The 12,835-nt window shown below is 36.7% G+C and overlaps 2 protein-coding genes across 6 annotated transcripts in view; one reads left to right on the top strand and one right to left on the bottom strand.

Annotated features, from left to right (window-relative positions):
* Positions 1-587, bottom strand: part of LOC106178798 (unhealthy ribosome biogenesis protein 2 homolog) — a 28,450-nt gene extending 27,863 nt beyond the window's left edge. For both annotated transcript variants that reach the window (XM_087012689.1, XM_087012690.1), the window contains exon 1: positions 455-587. In XM_087012689.1, the coding sequence (XP_086868815.1) occupies positions 455-491 (37 nt within the window). In that variant the 5' untranslated portion in view covers positions 492-587. The remainder of the gene's footprint in view (positions 1-454) is intronic.
* A 926-nt stretch (positions 588-1,513) lies between these two features.
* LOC106151416 (uncharacterized) overlaps positions 1,514-12,835 on the top strand; it is a 101,804-nt gene continuing 90,482 nt past the window's right edge. Inside the window, exons 1-11 of one of the 4 annotated variants that reach the window (XM_087012810.1) lie at positions 1,514-1,635; positions 3,712-4,242; positions 4,609-5,942; positions 6,356-6,692; positions 6,974-7,079; positions 7,299-7,378; positions 7,657-7,865; positions 8,949-9,026; positions 9,383-9,461; positions 10,306-10,427; positions 11,047-11,765. In XM_087012810.1, coding sequence (XP_086868936.1) covers positions 3,727-4,242; positions 4,609-5,942; positions 6,356-6,692; positions 6,974-7,079; positions 7,299-7,378; positions 7,657-7,865; positions 8,949-9,026; positions 9,383-9,461; positions 10,306-10,427; positions 11,047-11,212 — 3,027 coding nt within the window. In that variant the 5' untranslated portion in view covers positions 1,514-1,635; positions 3,712-3,726 and the 3' untranslated portion in view covers positions 11,213-11,765. Of the gene's footprint in view, positions 1,787-3,711; positions 4,243-4,608; positions 5,943-6,355; positions 6,693-6,973; positions 7,080-7,298; positions 7,379-7,656; positions 7,866-8,948; positions 9,027-9,382; positions 9,462-10,305; positions 10,428-10,630; positions 10,845-11,046; positions 11,766-12,835 lie in introns of those variants that run through there. The other 3 variants (XM_087012808.1, XM_087012811.1, XM_087012809.1) reach the window with 3 other exon arrangements.

The following is a 12,835-nucleotide window of genomic DNA, read 5'->3' as shown; positions in this document are numbered from 1 at the left end:
GACTTTTATATTGTCCGGTTGGCAGCCATGTTGGCGAGTGGCTCTTCTTGGATATATATTACTGGCCAAGAAGAGCTACTCGCCAACATGGCGGCTGACCAAACAATGAAAAAATTGTCTAGTTGTATCAGCAATATTAATTACTATGTACTATATTTTGCTTTTATATCACCCTATTTTATTTGAGATTACCCTTTCCTGTGTTTACTTGCAACAGGACTTGTGTTATCAAGTGTATTGCGCTGTGTTGCGCTGTATTGCAGTGTATTGCGCATTTCAGTCACACCCAGTCAGACCTCCTATGAGAGACGAAACGGCTGAGAGGAAGTCAAACACGTACATCTGCATCTTACAGTATCTCTTTGATTTTAGTTTTCTGATAGTTACAAATAAAAATCTCAAATCTATGTCATACACTAGAACATTTAATCCTACATTTTCCTAAAAAGCTTACCACTGCATGGCTTATTAAAGAGATTGGACTGCAACATTACGGGAAATCAACAACAAGGCATGCTTTGCTAGTACCCACATTTGATTGTCGTAATACGACTTCCTGTTGAAATGTTCTTTCCTACTTTGGTTTTTTGTTGCTTTAAATAAAATATTGCAAACACATTAAAAAAATAAATGCTAAAAATTGGTTGGCATTTAACATTTTATTGAATATATGTCTTCTGTAAGGCCTTTCACTATATAGTGTTAATAACGGGGGCGGGGGGGGGGGGGGGGGAGGGGAGGGTGCTATATGCCTACAATCTGGTAGGTCTTGTCTATATTTACAGTTTGTAATAAAGCCATAGTAAAAGTGCTATCGATTTGTCATTTAAAGTTTCATTTATGTATTTTGTTTAAATCGCATGTTTTGTTTATCGATTGATCTATTTAGGGGCCTATTTTCAAATAATATAGCTAGGCTACCCGGTAGGCTATTATATTAGAGCTAAAGTTTTTACATTTGACAATTTTTGGATAAAGCTGAATATGTCCCCAAATTTAGTTTAACATGATTTATTTATACAAAATATTTATACAAAATTTATCTAAAAAAAATTGTGGCTTGGGCTATATAGGGCCTACTAGTAGGGCTTGGACTGCTGCAAAAAATTTTAATAGGCCTATTGAACAACTTAGGCCTACACGAGGAAGCTACAGTAGGCCTATATGCTAGGAGTTCTGTAAAAAATAAAATAAATGGATATTAATACTAGTTATTCGCCTAATAGCCAAAATAAAACAAATTTAATGTTATCATAAATTTAAATTGCAGGCGACATTAAACGAGGCATTTTAAGAAATAGGAATTCAAAATTATAGGCCTATAGGCCCCCTATGCTTTTAACGTACATTTGTAAGCCTACACATACACAAATGTTACTTGCGAATTTTGTAAAAGCCGGTAAAATGTTGAATATGGTCGTGTGCCTTTCGACCCATATATCAAGTATCGGCCTATATAAGTATACAAAGCAAGGCGTTCAGCCTGGCTGCCTGACATCACTTAACTGCAAACTAGGTCAGGGTATTGTGTGAATATGTAGCGTTGGATAGAATCGATATTTGCCACCATTGTGACGCGTGCGACAATAGCTGAAGTCTTAAAGAGAAACCAAACACCCTGGCGGTGGGTGTGGGGTACATCTAGATTCTTTTTGTCATTTTTTGAGCTCATACTAGTAACGTACCCTGTATAGACAGGCGCTATTGTAGGCCTCTTATAACATCTTGCAGAAACGAGGAAATCTTAGGCGTTTGGCCGCAACATTACAGTATTGGTATGGTACAGGTAAGCAAAGGTGGCGGGTACCGCTAGCCGGAGGTCACACGAGGTGAATTTGTAAGATATGGGGTTTTCAACAACATCCATTCATTCATTGTGAAATCACTGACATATAGGCCTAGATCAGCATGCATCTTTAAAAGTCCTTAGAATATTGTTTTGCTAACATATATAACGAGGTTTCATTTGATATGAAATTGGTGCATAAATAATTCACCTTACTATAGGCCTACCAGTGTATATAGCCTATATATTTATCTAAAAGAGTAATAGTTCAAGTGTGTTTATAAAAATTAGGATAATATCGTATAGGCTCATGCGTGTGATTTCAAAATAATAGTCCAAGAGGTATTTTCAGACAATAATTTGAAGTCCACAGATTCAATTAAAATGTCCTTTTATATAGCTTTTGACAACACATCTGTCTTCTCGTACAGTTAATCCCTCACTCACGGGCACTACTTGCCTCCCTAAATAGGGAGTCACTTATTTAAAACTGCATAATGCAATCACGGCAAGTTCAGAGTTATAATGTTATTTGCAAGTAAAATAGTCGGATTGTACAAAAATATAAATTCTTAAATTCACTAAATGATAATAAAAAAACTGTTAAGACTGTTAAATTAAAAGTGCACTGCGGTTGAAATGAAACATTTGGTCCTTTGAGGATATTTAAAAATAGGGGGCCTACATTAAGTTTAATATCAATTAAAACATACTTAAAGTGAGTTCAGAATTCAGTGTGCATGGGATGGATGTTTTTGAAGGTCTGATACTTCTCAGTTTTGGTACAGTATATTTTTGAGTTCGAAGCACAATACATGGCTAACGTATTTGTCTCAGTGTAGATGGTGTAATTTATGGTCTTTTATTTGGTCATATTGAGGTGAAATGGTTTGATAGGTCAAACATTCAGCCAGCAAGTGAATTACACTTTTAGAAAATGTTAGTGCCTCATCTTATTGTCTGAGTTTATCATTTTTATGCACTTTTCTGGTCATTTCAATCTTGTCAGTTTGTTGTCTCGTAAGACCAGGGTGCCAAACTTGGCAGGTGTACTCCAGCGTAGATCTGATCACTAACACGAAAAAGTGTATGAGTTTATTATCAGAAACCTCTGCTCTTTTCATTAGTTTTAAATACTTAAGTCTTTGATTTACCTTTTTGAATTACATATATATAAAACGTGTTCTTCCCAGCTGAAAGCACTACTTACCTTAACACCTAAAAAGACCGGGGAACTTACTCTCTCACTCCTTTTATCGTTTATCACTAAGGGTGTTGTCTATGCAGTGGTGGATTTAGAGGGGGGTAGGGGGGGGGGCTTCGATTTCAGGTCCCCTCTCGAAATTAGAATTTTGACTAGCTGAATCATAGTTCTAAACCGTACCAAATGACACCGTTCGCCCTCTAAAATACCAAAATTTCCCGGGGCCCTTCGGGGGTAGGGAGAGGGTCGGCTTTGTATACGCGAACCCCCTTCAAACAATCCTGGGTGGCGCCTGTTTATGACCATATCTTCAAAAGCCAAATATTATTTTTTTTTGTTTTGCCTTCATTTATTGTTTTAAAATTTGTTATCAGTGAGTGAGTTCTCCAGTCGCAACTGGGAGGATGTGTTGTTTCTGGGCGCTTCCTTAGCCAAGAATATTAATGTCATCTTCACATGCACGTATTTTAAAGTGTTACATTCGGTTTTAAGTCATTATTTATAATAACAAAAATCATTGGTCCGAGTTTTGCGAAGTTAGTTATATAATTTTTGTAACTGGCCACACAAGTGCATGAGATCTTCATGATAATACTATAAAACATCTCTTTCGAATCTAATTAAAGGCAAAAGTATATCCATGTAATTAGCACATGATAACCCTTAAATTTTGCTTGAAAAAATTAGCCCGAAAATATAATTTTTTAAAAACCTTTTTCAGGAGTAATCTCAGCCAATGGATACGGGCAAGGTTTTGTGTACAATTACAGCCTTTTTGGCATTTTTAACACCCCACTTTGCATCCTCTGATAGCGATTACACGAGAATCGTGACGGCAACAACGCCCTCTATCGGATCGGTCTCCCAGAGACATAATAGCGGCAACACCACCGAGACCACACATACTTTCACAGAGACCTCGCCTATATCCAGTATAAACCAATCAGGCACGACCGACAACAAGAGTATCGGTAACGCCACTCAAACCACGGCTACTTCTACCGCGACCACGCCCACAACCACCGGTGCCACGCCCACTCCTGGAGTTCAAGGTTGGATCATAGCCACTGCCGTGTCAGCCAGTGTTGCAGGGCTGCTGATCCTGTGCTGTGTTGGAGTCTGTGTGTATCTGTGCTGTCAGGACAATGAAGATTGCTGTCTGTGTTGTTGTTGCAAGGACTACGACGACTGCGAGGAATGTCGAGAGGGATGTAGAGATTGGTTTTCTGATTGTTGCGAAAACTGTTTCTCGGTAATTTTTTTCTGTTTTTTGTTGTTTTTTTTCTATCCAGTATCCTCTCTATCCACAGTCGTGGCATACAATTAAAATAACAGACATATTCTATTTCCAATTGCTAACATGAACTACTTTTTTGTTAAGGAAACGTAATGATATTTAAATGATATCAAAAAATGCATCGATCAAATGATATTGATCATCTTACAGTAAATCAGTAAGAAGTACAATTAATAAGTGAAGCAGTACGGGTTAAAAAAAGAACTATCTAAGGAAAGAAATATATTGAGTTGAAGTTAATATGCTATTAGTTTTCTTAAATTTGGACTTATTTGTATTCATCAATAAATGCATAATACTGCATATTTATTTTCCTTTCAGAGGTGCGTATGTAAATCAGATCCCGAAGCGACACCCATGGTTGCACAAACTGAAACGGATAGTTCAGACCCTATTCAATTTATATCTGTTCATCTGCCAGACGGACAGAGTCTGCGCATGTCCGTTAGGAGCACGGACAAAATTCGAGTCATAAAGACCAAAGTCATTGAACTTGTAAATCTACCCCTTTATTACGTGAATGTATATCATGGTCTTATGCCGGGCGAATCAGACAGTCTTGACGAAGACATATCTTTCACGGGTTATGGCATTTACTTTGGAACAGACCAAGAGTTTACGGTCACCTATGCCTCACATAGTGTTCTTGTTCAATTTGCCGATGGCAGCCTTGAAGAACAATCTTGGGATCCCCTTCTTACCGTCGGAGATTTTTTGAATATGATTGATCTTAAATCACAAGCAGCACGCAAGGATATGCTTCTGATAGAAGCCCAGTGGGAAGGAAGAGCTGCACTCCAAGAATTGGTCGAATCCGACAAGAAGACTCTTCTATATCGTCTGCGTAAAATAAAGGTGTCTGTTTCATTCCAAGTCGTGTTAAAGATAATAGGACAGAACACCCAAATATCGGTTAAAGTGTTCCCAACGGATACAGTGAACGCATTGGCGAAGAACTTTCTGAAGGCAGTTATTTTCATTTACGAAGGGACACAACTCGGGAGCGACAAAACGTTGAAGGATTATGGTCTCCAAGAAGGGTCAGTTGTGACTGTTGGCTGGTCAGTAAAGGTTTCTGTAGCACGTGGCGGTCAAATATATAAATACTCTTTGTTGGCAAGCAATGTCGTCGGCGAACTTAAGCAGATTCTGGCGGTGGATACAGACATTCATCTTTTTGAACAACACCTTAGTTTCAATGGTAACGTTCTTAGTGACGATAAGATGTTAGCCGAATACCTGACCTCCAAAATGGAAGAGGAAATGGACATCATTCTTACCAGTCAACCCTGGAGAGTATCAGTGCTGCTCCCTACCGGTACTTTGAGAGACTATCAAGTTTCACCAAATAACAACGTGGCGTTTTTGAAAAATCAAATAGAGGCAGACGCAGACATTCCTGTTTCACGCCAGATCTTACAAATTGGTCGAAACGATTTAGCAGACGACGGACTGCTCTGTGATTCTATAGTACCGTCCAGTAGTCTAATCTACCTGAAGGAACAGATTGCCCTAAAGTATTCCTCAAACTGGACACCTGTCAGTGCCAGATGGAGGCCTTTCTTTGAAGAACTTCTGCAGGTCAGCGACGGGAACTTGAAGGAAGTGAACAACGTATGTTTCAGCACAAAGATCGACAGATTTAAAATTGGATCGTAAGTATAGAGAGGTGTGCTGTATTTATTCAGTTTTGTATAATCTTTTGGTTTGATTGTGGTATCATTTTAAAAACGTTTATGCTCCCAGTCGGGTTCTGGTGGTGGTTTTTAATATTTTAGTTGTTTATAGACGCGTTCCCGTTGACTATAACATGCGAAAATCAGTAAAATTGAAATGAAATACTTAGATAAAGTTTGTGTGTTGTGTGCTTTAGTGTTTAGCTTTGCTGATGTTGTAAATTGAAGTATGTTTTCTGTCAAAGTAATTTAATACCGACGTACTAGTGTAAATGGCCAAGGTTAAAATTTTACCACACGTCTTTCATTTGTTCTTTTATCTGGGGCAAGAGTCATCAATCGTGGTTAAAGTTTCAGATTCCTCAGATTAGATTATTATATTTTCTTTTCAGCGGCAACAAAACTGAGGTGTTTCTGGGTATTCGGCATGATGGCAGAGAGGTCGCCGTAAAAAGATTCCCCAGGTCCATGTCACAGAACTTCAAGAACGAGAAAGGCTTGTTAACTACATTGGATTCCCCAAATATCATCCGATATCTTGATATTGCCATGGATGACGAGTTTCTGTACCTGATTCTTGAGCTTGGAGAGTTTACTCTCAATGAATTCATATCTACAGATGAGTACAAACAAAACCAGACCAACATCTCCCGAGAGCTCGTAGGGCAAATCTTGGAAAGCCTCAGAACCTTACACACTGGGCACAACGTAATTCACATGGATATCAAGGTAGATACCCACATTCAGCAGTCAGTGAATTTTGGGAATCCTGGTATACTGGGGGTACTTATTTTTGCTCCTGTCAACAGTTTTATCGTAATAATATCATTTGGGCTTTTCCAAATTTTATTCTTAAAATGTTGACACTTATTTTTTACTTGCAAATAAAACTTGTGTGCAAACATTTTCATGTAAGTAACTGATGGTTAGTATGCAGAAAAGTATAAATCCGTCTTATAATTATGGATTATACAAATGTAGTAACATTAAGTAATATACGCCACTTTCAGCCCCACAACGTTCTTATAGATATCAGCAATCGAGCAAAATTATCGGATTTTGGCATTAGTGTGGTCCTCCCGGATAACCAGAGTACTTTCTACACTACTGCTAAAGGTATATTACAGTTTTTCTACCATCTTGTGTATATCTGTCTGTCTCTCTGTCTGTCTGCCTGTCTCATGATATTATATTTTGGCCACAAGGATATAGTAGACGTACTATTAAAAGCTCTGATTTATATTACCCATTACCAATTTATAGCATTTTAAAAGGCCGTGCTGGAACATGTATTTACATTTCTGCTTGTGGTTGTTATGTTTGGTGTATCTTCAGGGACATACCACTGGGTGGCAAAAGAGATACTGGATAGCGCCACTGGGAAAGTCAAATACAAGAAAAATGCCGATATTCAGGTAAAATTACAGTTAACTACATAAACTTGTCAACAACTATCCTAATGAAGGTGTCATAGATACACGTACACGTGTATTATTGAAGTAGATTTATAAGCAGTCATCAGCATGTTTTTTTTTTAATTTCCTTTATATGTTCATGGAAATTTGTGATTATTATAACTATTTTGTACCGGGGTATAGTTATTGACGAACCGTACATTATGTATAGCTTAGATATACAAGTATGTGTGTTAAGTTTTGATTTAAAAAGCGTTTTATTTCTGTTTCCCTGGCAGGTGGCCGGTATGTTAGTATACTACACACTAACAGGTGGCATACACCCATTTATGCCAAATGGCGAGGCTGACGTGTTTCTGTGTAACAAGAACGTTCAAGACGGAAAACATGACCTTTCAGCCTTGGACGACATCGTTGGAAAACATTTAGTGGACTGGATGCTGCAGCCAGACCCTGAGCTAAGGCCGACCATTGAGGAGGCACTGGCGTAAGTTTTCTTTTTGATTCGTCTTTTCCCACCCTGAGCTTCAGAGCTAACTTGACACTAACCTTTTCACTGTAGCCTATCTCCATCGTGTCAAGTAACCTCTGACGAAAATAGTTTGACCTAGTTTATATAAGCCAATCAAATCCATGTTTCAAAATTTTTCACCAAAGTTTGGTGAAAACGCTGATTGGTTGACCGTCAATCGGCAACCCTCGGCTGATTCCGCAAGCTCCATACTAACAACATAGTTATTGTCGAGTGCGGAGACATCCGAGTAGTTCCGAGTGTATTACCGTACACAAAGAAAGCAAGGCGAGTGACTACGAAAAAGAATGTGTTAAGTTATCTCTTGATTCTTTGCAAAATATGAGTAAATCGGAATTGAAACCATAGGGTCTAGCAGTTTGAGGCCCTGCATCATTATCTACTGAGAGACGATGTTATTTGCGTGCTGCCCACAGGTTACGGCAAGTCCCTGATATTCAGCCTTATCTTTGATTGGTCTGGATTTGAACAAAGCGCGCTTTGACTCGTTCGCGTTCATTGGCTAGATCGTTTAATGAGTCATTGAGTGCGGGCTTTTAAATTTGATTGGCGGGCGGCGGAGGCAATCGAATCTGGTCAGAGGTTACTTGACACGATGGAGATAGGCTACAGTGAAAAGGTTAGTGTCAAGTTAGCTCTGAAGCTCAGGGTGTCTTTTCCCCTTTTTGAATAGATTTATTTGGCAAAAAAATAAAAAATAAAAAATAAAAATAATAATAAATAAATAAATAAATAAATAAAAATAATAAATAAAAAAATAATAATAAATTTAAAGCAACTACAGCTACTTGCACACTATTAGATTAAAGACACGCACTTAAAAAGTTAACGGTCGTTTTGACTATCAACAAGTGACAAAATAATAACTATTAATGTATGTTAGTTGGATGTGTGTAATGTTGTCCAAATACATGAAAGCACTTAAACGCATACTGACAAGGGAATATTTAAAAAAAAAATGTTTCACTGGTAAGAATTTAGGTACAGGGAGTTACGTGGTAAATGTGCAGTAAATATTGATATATCTCTCATTAACAGGCACCCGTTCTTTTGGAATGTGGATATGAGGTATCGTTTTCTTGGTGTGCTGGGGGACGAGAAGGAAGTGAAAGAAAGGTAAAATAGAGGGATACTACATATAATCATTTTATACATTAAATGAAAGAATTAGCTTTGACACAATGTTGAAATGCAAACAAGTAGTACTTTGCTTCGTGTTACATAAATCTCATGTCCTTTACGTTCCAGATTGTATTTTTTTTTATCTTAAACAAAATAATGTAAGCATTTCTTTTAATGTCTTAGACGTAGTAGACGTAGATGGATTGAAGAAAATGTGAGAATAGAATATCAGCAGTATACTTAATGCGAGCAGTTTAATAATAATTTTTTTGTTTACAATAAGAACAGCCGTTATCTATGTGATATTTGATTTGTATAAAATCCATGTTAATCCACTGAATATATTGCAGTTGGAGACAGCAGCCACATTCCGTAACGTTGACACTGGATGGGTTGACGGTATCCGTGTTTAACACAGTAGCACATTGGGTAGGTCTTTTTGGATTATTATTGATGATTTTGCTTCTGCATATACTTGAATGTGCTTCCACATATACTTGAATGTGCTTCCGCATATACTTGAATGCGGATAACCAGTGTGTTACTGGCGTACACGTAATATTAGACTAATTAATCTACGTAAACTCATCCGGAGAGATTGGAGGAAGGGAAAGGGAGAAAATCAATGGGGCGATCTTAAACTCTTCTTTCAGACCAATATCACTGCCTACCAAAAACTGGCCAAAAACGACACATGTCCTATAAGCTCTGTACTGTAAAATCCCCAGCATTTTTATCATCTTTCAAACTGTACTGAGCTTGAAATGTAATCAAATCAGTCGTGAAATTTAATGTATTTTCGTGTAGGGCATTACTCTATATTATTGTGCAACAACCTGAATGTATACGCAAAAGTGCCCCAGGCACATAACGAATCACAGTTTATCTCATCTTCCATCTTTGATTTGTTGAGGACGCACTTACAGCGCACGTGGCATGCACAGAACCTCTAAAATCTTGGCACGAAGACAAAATCTTTAATTTCAATATTTTATATAGCACTTTATTTCAATAAAATAATTATATAAAGAATAATTTCAATGTAATTTGAACAGTTTTTTGTAGAGTTCGGTTTATATCTGTGTGACAAAATTAGTCATAAATTATGTCAAGAAAATAGTATTTTATTAATGACGTATGACGTTTCCTCTTTTCAGAAACGATTTATTATTTTACCATTGCAGCACAAGTGGCATTGAAAAATCTGTTTCACCATCTGTATATTGTACTGACGAAATAAATATACCGAGTTTCAAAAAATAATGTTTTGCAGAAAGAATTGCTCGATCAGGCTGTTTATGACGAAGTTTCAAAACCAATGAGGAATGGCTACAGGTCTACCATATGCGGACTTCTTCGATTTATACGAAATGTGGACGTCCATCTCAAAGACCAGTAAGAATGATTACTTATTTTTGTAAATATTATCAATTCTTTAAGCATGTAGCATTAAATATGCTCATGCAGGTGTGGGGAATTTCTGAATGAGGTGGTTTTAGCTCAACATACCGGACATCTTAAGTGGATAACTTTAAGGTTAAAGTTGGGGAAGAAAGTTTTAAGATATATGTTTACAGTGTGTATATTATCGTTTTCAGAGTGGTGGGAGAGGGACAAGGCTGTATGACTTGCATCGTTAAAAAGCTTATTCAGAAAATTATATTATTCAAATACAATATTTCTAGAGCTAAGATGAAGTACTTCTAAAACAGATTTTAAAGAGGTAGATTTAAGAAAATTAGAACTGCGTGTTTCAATATAATTACCCTCTTGTCCATCGAAATATTCCACGCGTTTAATAAAATGTTATTATTGTTTTTTACAAATTTAAAGATGATTTTTATTGCTTATAAGTATAAAATAGGTGAAACTGTTCAAACATCTACGTGGGAGCTGTGTTTTTTCCTTCTTTAATCGACAAGAAAATCCTTGTCGTTCTCCTGGGTCTTAGTAAATATGTGTATTTTAAAGAAGAATGAGGCTTTTTTTGTACGTTTCATGAATATTTTTCCAGGCCGCCTGCTATACAAGCCAGTGTTGGTAATCCTATGACGTACTTCACCGCCAAACTGCCTTTTGACAAGCTGTTCCTGAAGGTTTACAAAACTGTGAAAGACACCCGATCGTCTGCTGATGACTGGACGGTTAGGGGGTCACTGAAGGAATATTTTACAGCATGATGCTTAAAACAAACAATACTTATTATGACAAAGATTGTCTTAATAAATGCCTAGTTTTTATTATAATAAATATGATATTGTAATGAGGAAAAGCCTAAATAAAGGCACGCCCAATATCCAGCTGAGATTTCAGCAGTGAAGCCGCTTCAATCATATGCTGAAGATTGGTCTCGCAAGACAGTCTAGGATAAGACTTTGCTGATAATAATATGGAACATGGCTTCCATCGGTATTTGTCCAACAATGTATTTAATATCAATGGCGCATGTAAAATGAATGTATAAAACTGCACATATACTTGCAAGAAGCGTCAGAGCAGCACAGGACAACTTTATTGCCAAGCTTTTTACACGAGAAAACCATATTCTAAGAAAACCTACGTGCTCGACACAGCCAGTAATCCGGATTAATTTTAATCTGTACATTAAAAATTTGAAAAGAAGTTTTTTAAAATATATCCAGTCAAGCTGTTGTGGTACTAAAAATTATCGCTTAATGTGAAAAGAACCGTATGAGTTTTTTTTATTCAGTAGCAAATAAATATACAATCTTACAGTTTTTGGTTTTTAAATCGCGCACACACACACACACATTGACATACTTGGACTCTCTTTCTCTGTCAGTAAAAAAAAAAGGTTGTACAGTTACAGCATTGCATAAACGGGTAGAAATTAGAGATTGGCAATTCATATTGTTAACCTTACAATTGAAATTTTAAGACGTATACCATTAGCTTGTTGCTTGTCGATTAAGTTGTAATATGCGATCAATATTTTCCCATTTTCTTTTAACGAGTTGTTGTTTTTTGTCGGTTTACATATATAAAGAATATCAACAAGAACCTATGAACCTATGAGTTGATTCAGTCAGTTCCGAGTAAACTCAATCAACGGCATGGGTGAGAGGAAAAATAAATAAAAATGAAAATAATTAAACGTCGTATAGCCTTAATATTCAATATGATTTGTTAAGGCAAGTGTAAGTACCTCATATGACATCATTGACCTTTTGAATACACAACTGACCTAAAGAGGTTTGCATGTTATCTCCAATTCTCTTTGAATTTCTCATAGCCAAATTCTCGGAGAGAATCCATCACTAATTATATCTTTTGAATGAGAACACACAATGTGATTTTTTTTCATTTTTTATTTGTGGATGTTTTGGTCATTATTACAGTTACAACTGATGATAGGTAAAATTGATATAACTAATAATTGTATGGTTACTGTATAAATAACAATCCCAAGTACAACATGAGCAAAAGACCTCAGAAAATTGTGTTTTAAAGTAGTCAGAATGATGAGAAATGATAACATAGTTGGCAAAGATTAAAGCCTATATATATATATATCTAACTTGCAATCAGTATACCTGAACGACACACCTCCAGGAATTAAGTTGAATTCAGAAAAGTTGGTGATTCAGGTCATTCAGTTAAGCTGATTGCAGTCAGCAAAAGTCCCTGAAGAGTTAATTGGGTCGATTTTCGTAGACCGATGGTGTCTTTCAAACGGGAATGGGGTTTAAGAACCATTTTCTTTGGAAAGAAGACCGTTAACAGCTTTAAAAATATAAATATGCATGGCACGCTCCTTGATCTACAAGATTCTGTAATATTCA

The sequence above is a fragment of the Lingula anatina genome, chromosome 5 (assembly GCF_051362555.1).
Source record: "Lingula anatina isolate TDL-2025a chromosome 5, LinAna3.0, whole genome shotgun sequence".
Taxonomy (NCBI): Eukaryota; Metazoa; Brachiopoda; class Lingulata; order Lingulida; family Lingulidae; genus Lingula; species Lingula anatina.
Note: the sequence above shows the minus strand (reverse complement) of the source record. Positions and strands in the feature narration are given on the sequence as shown.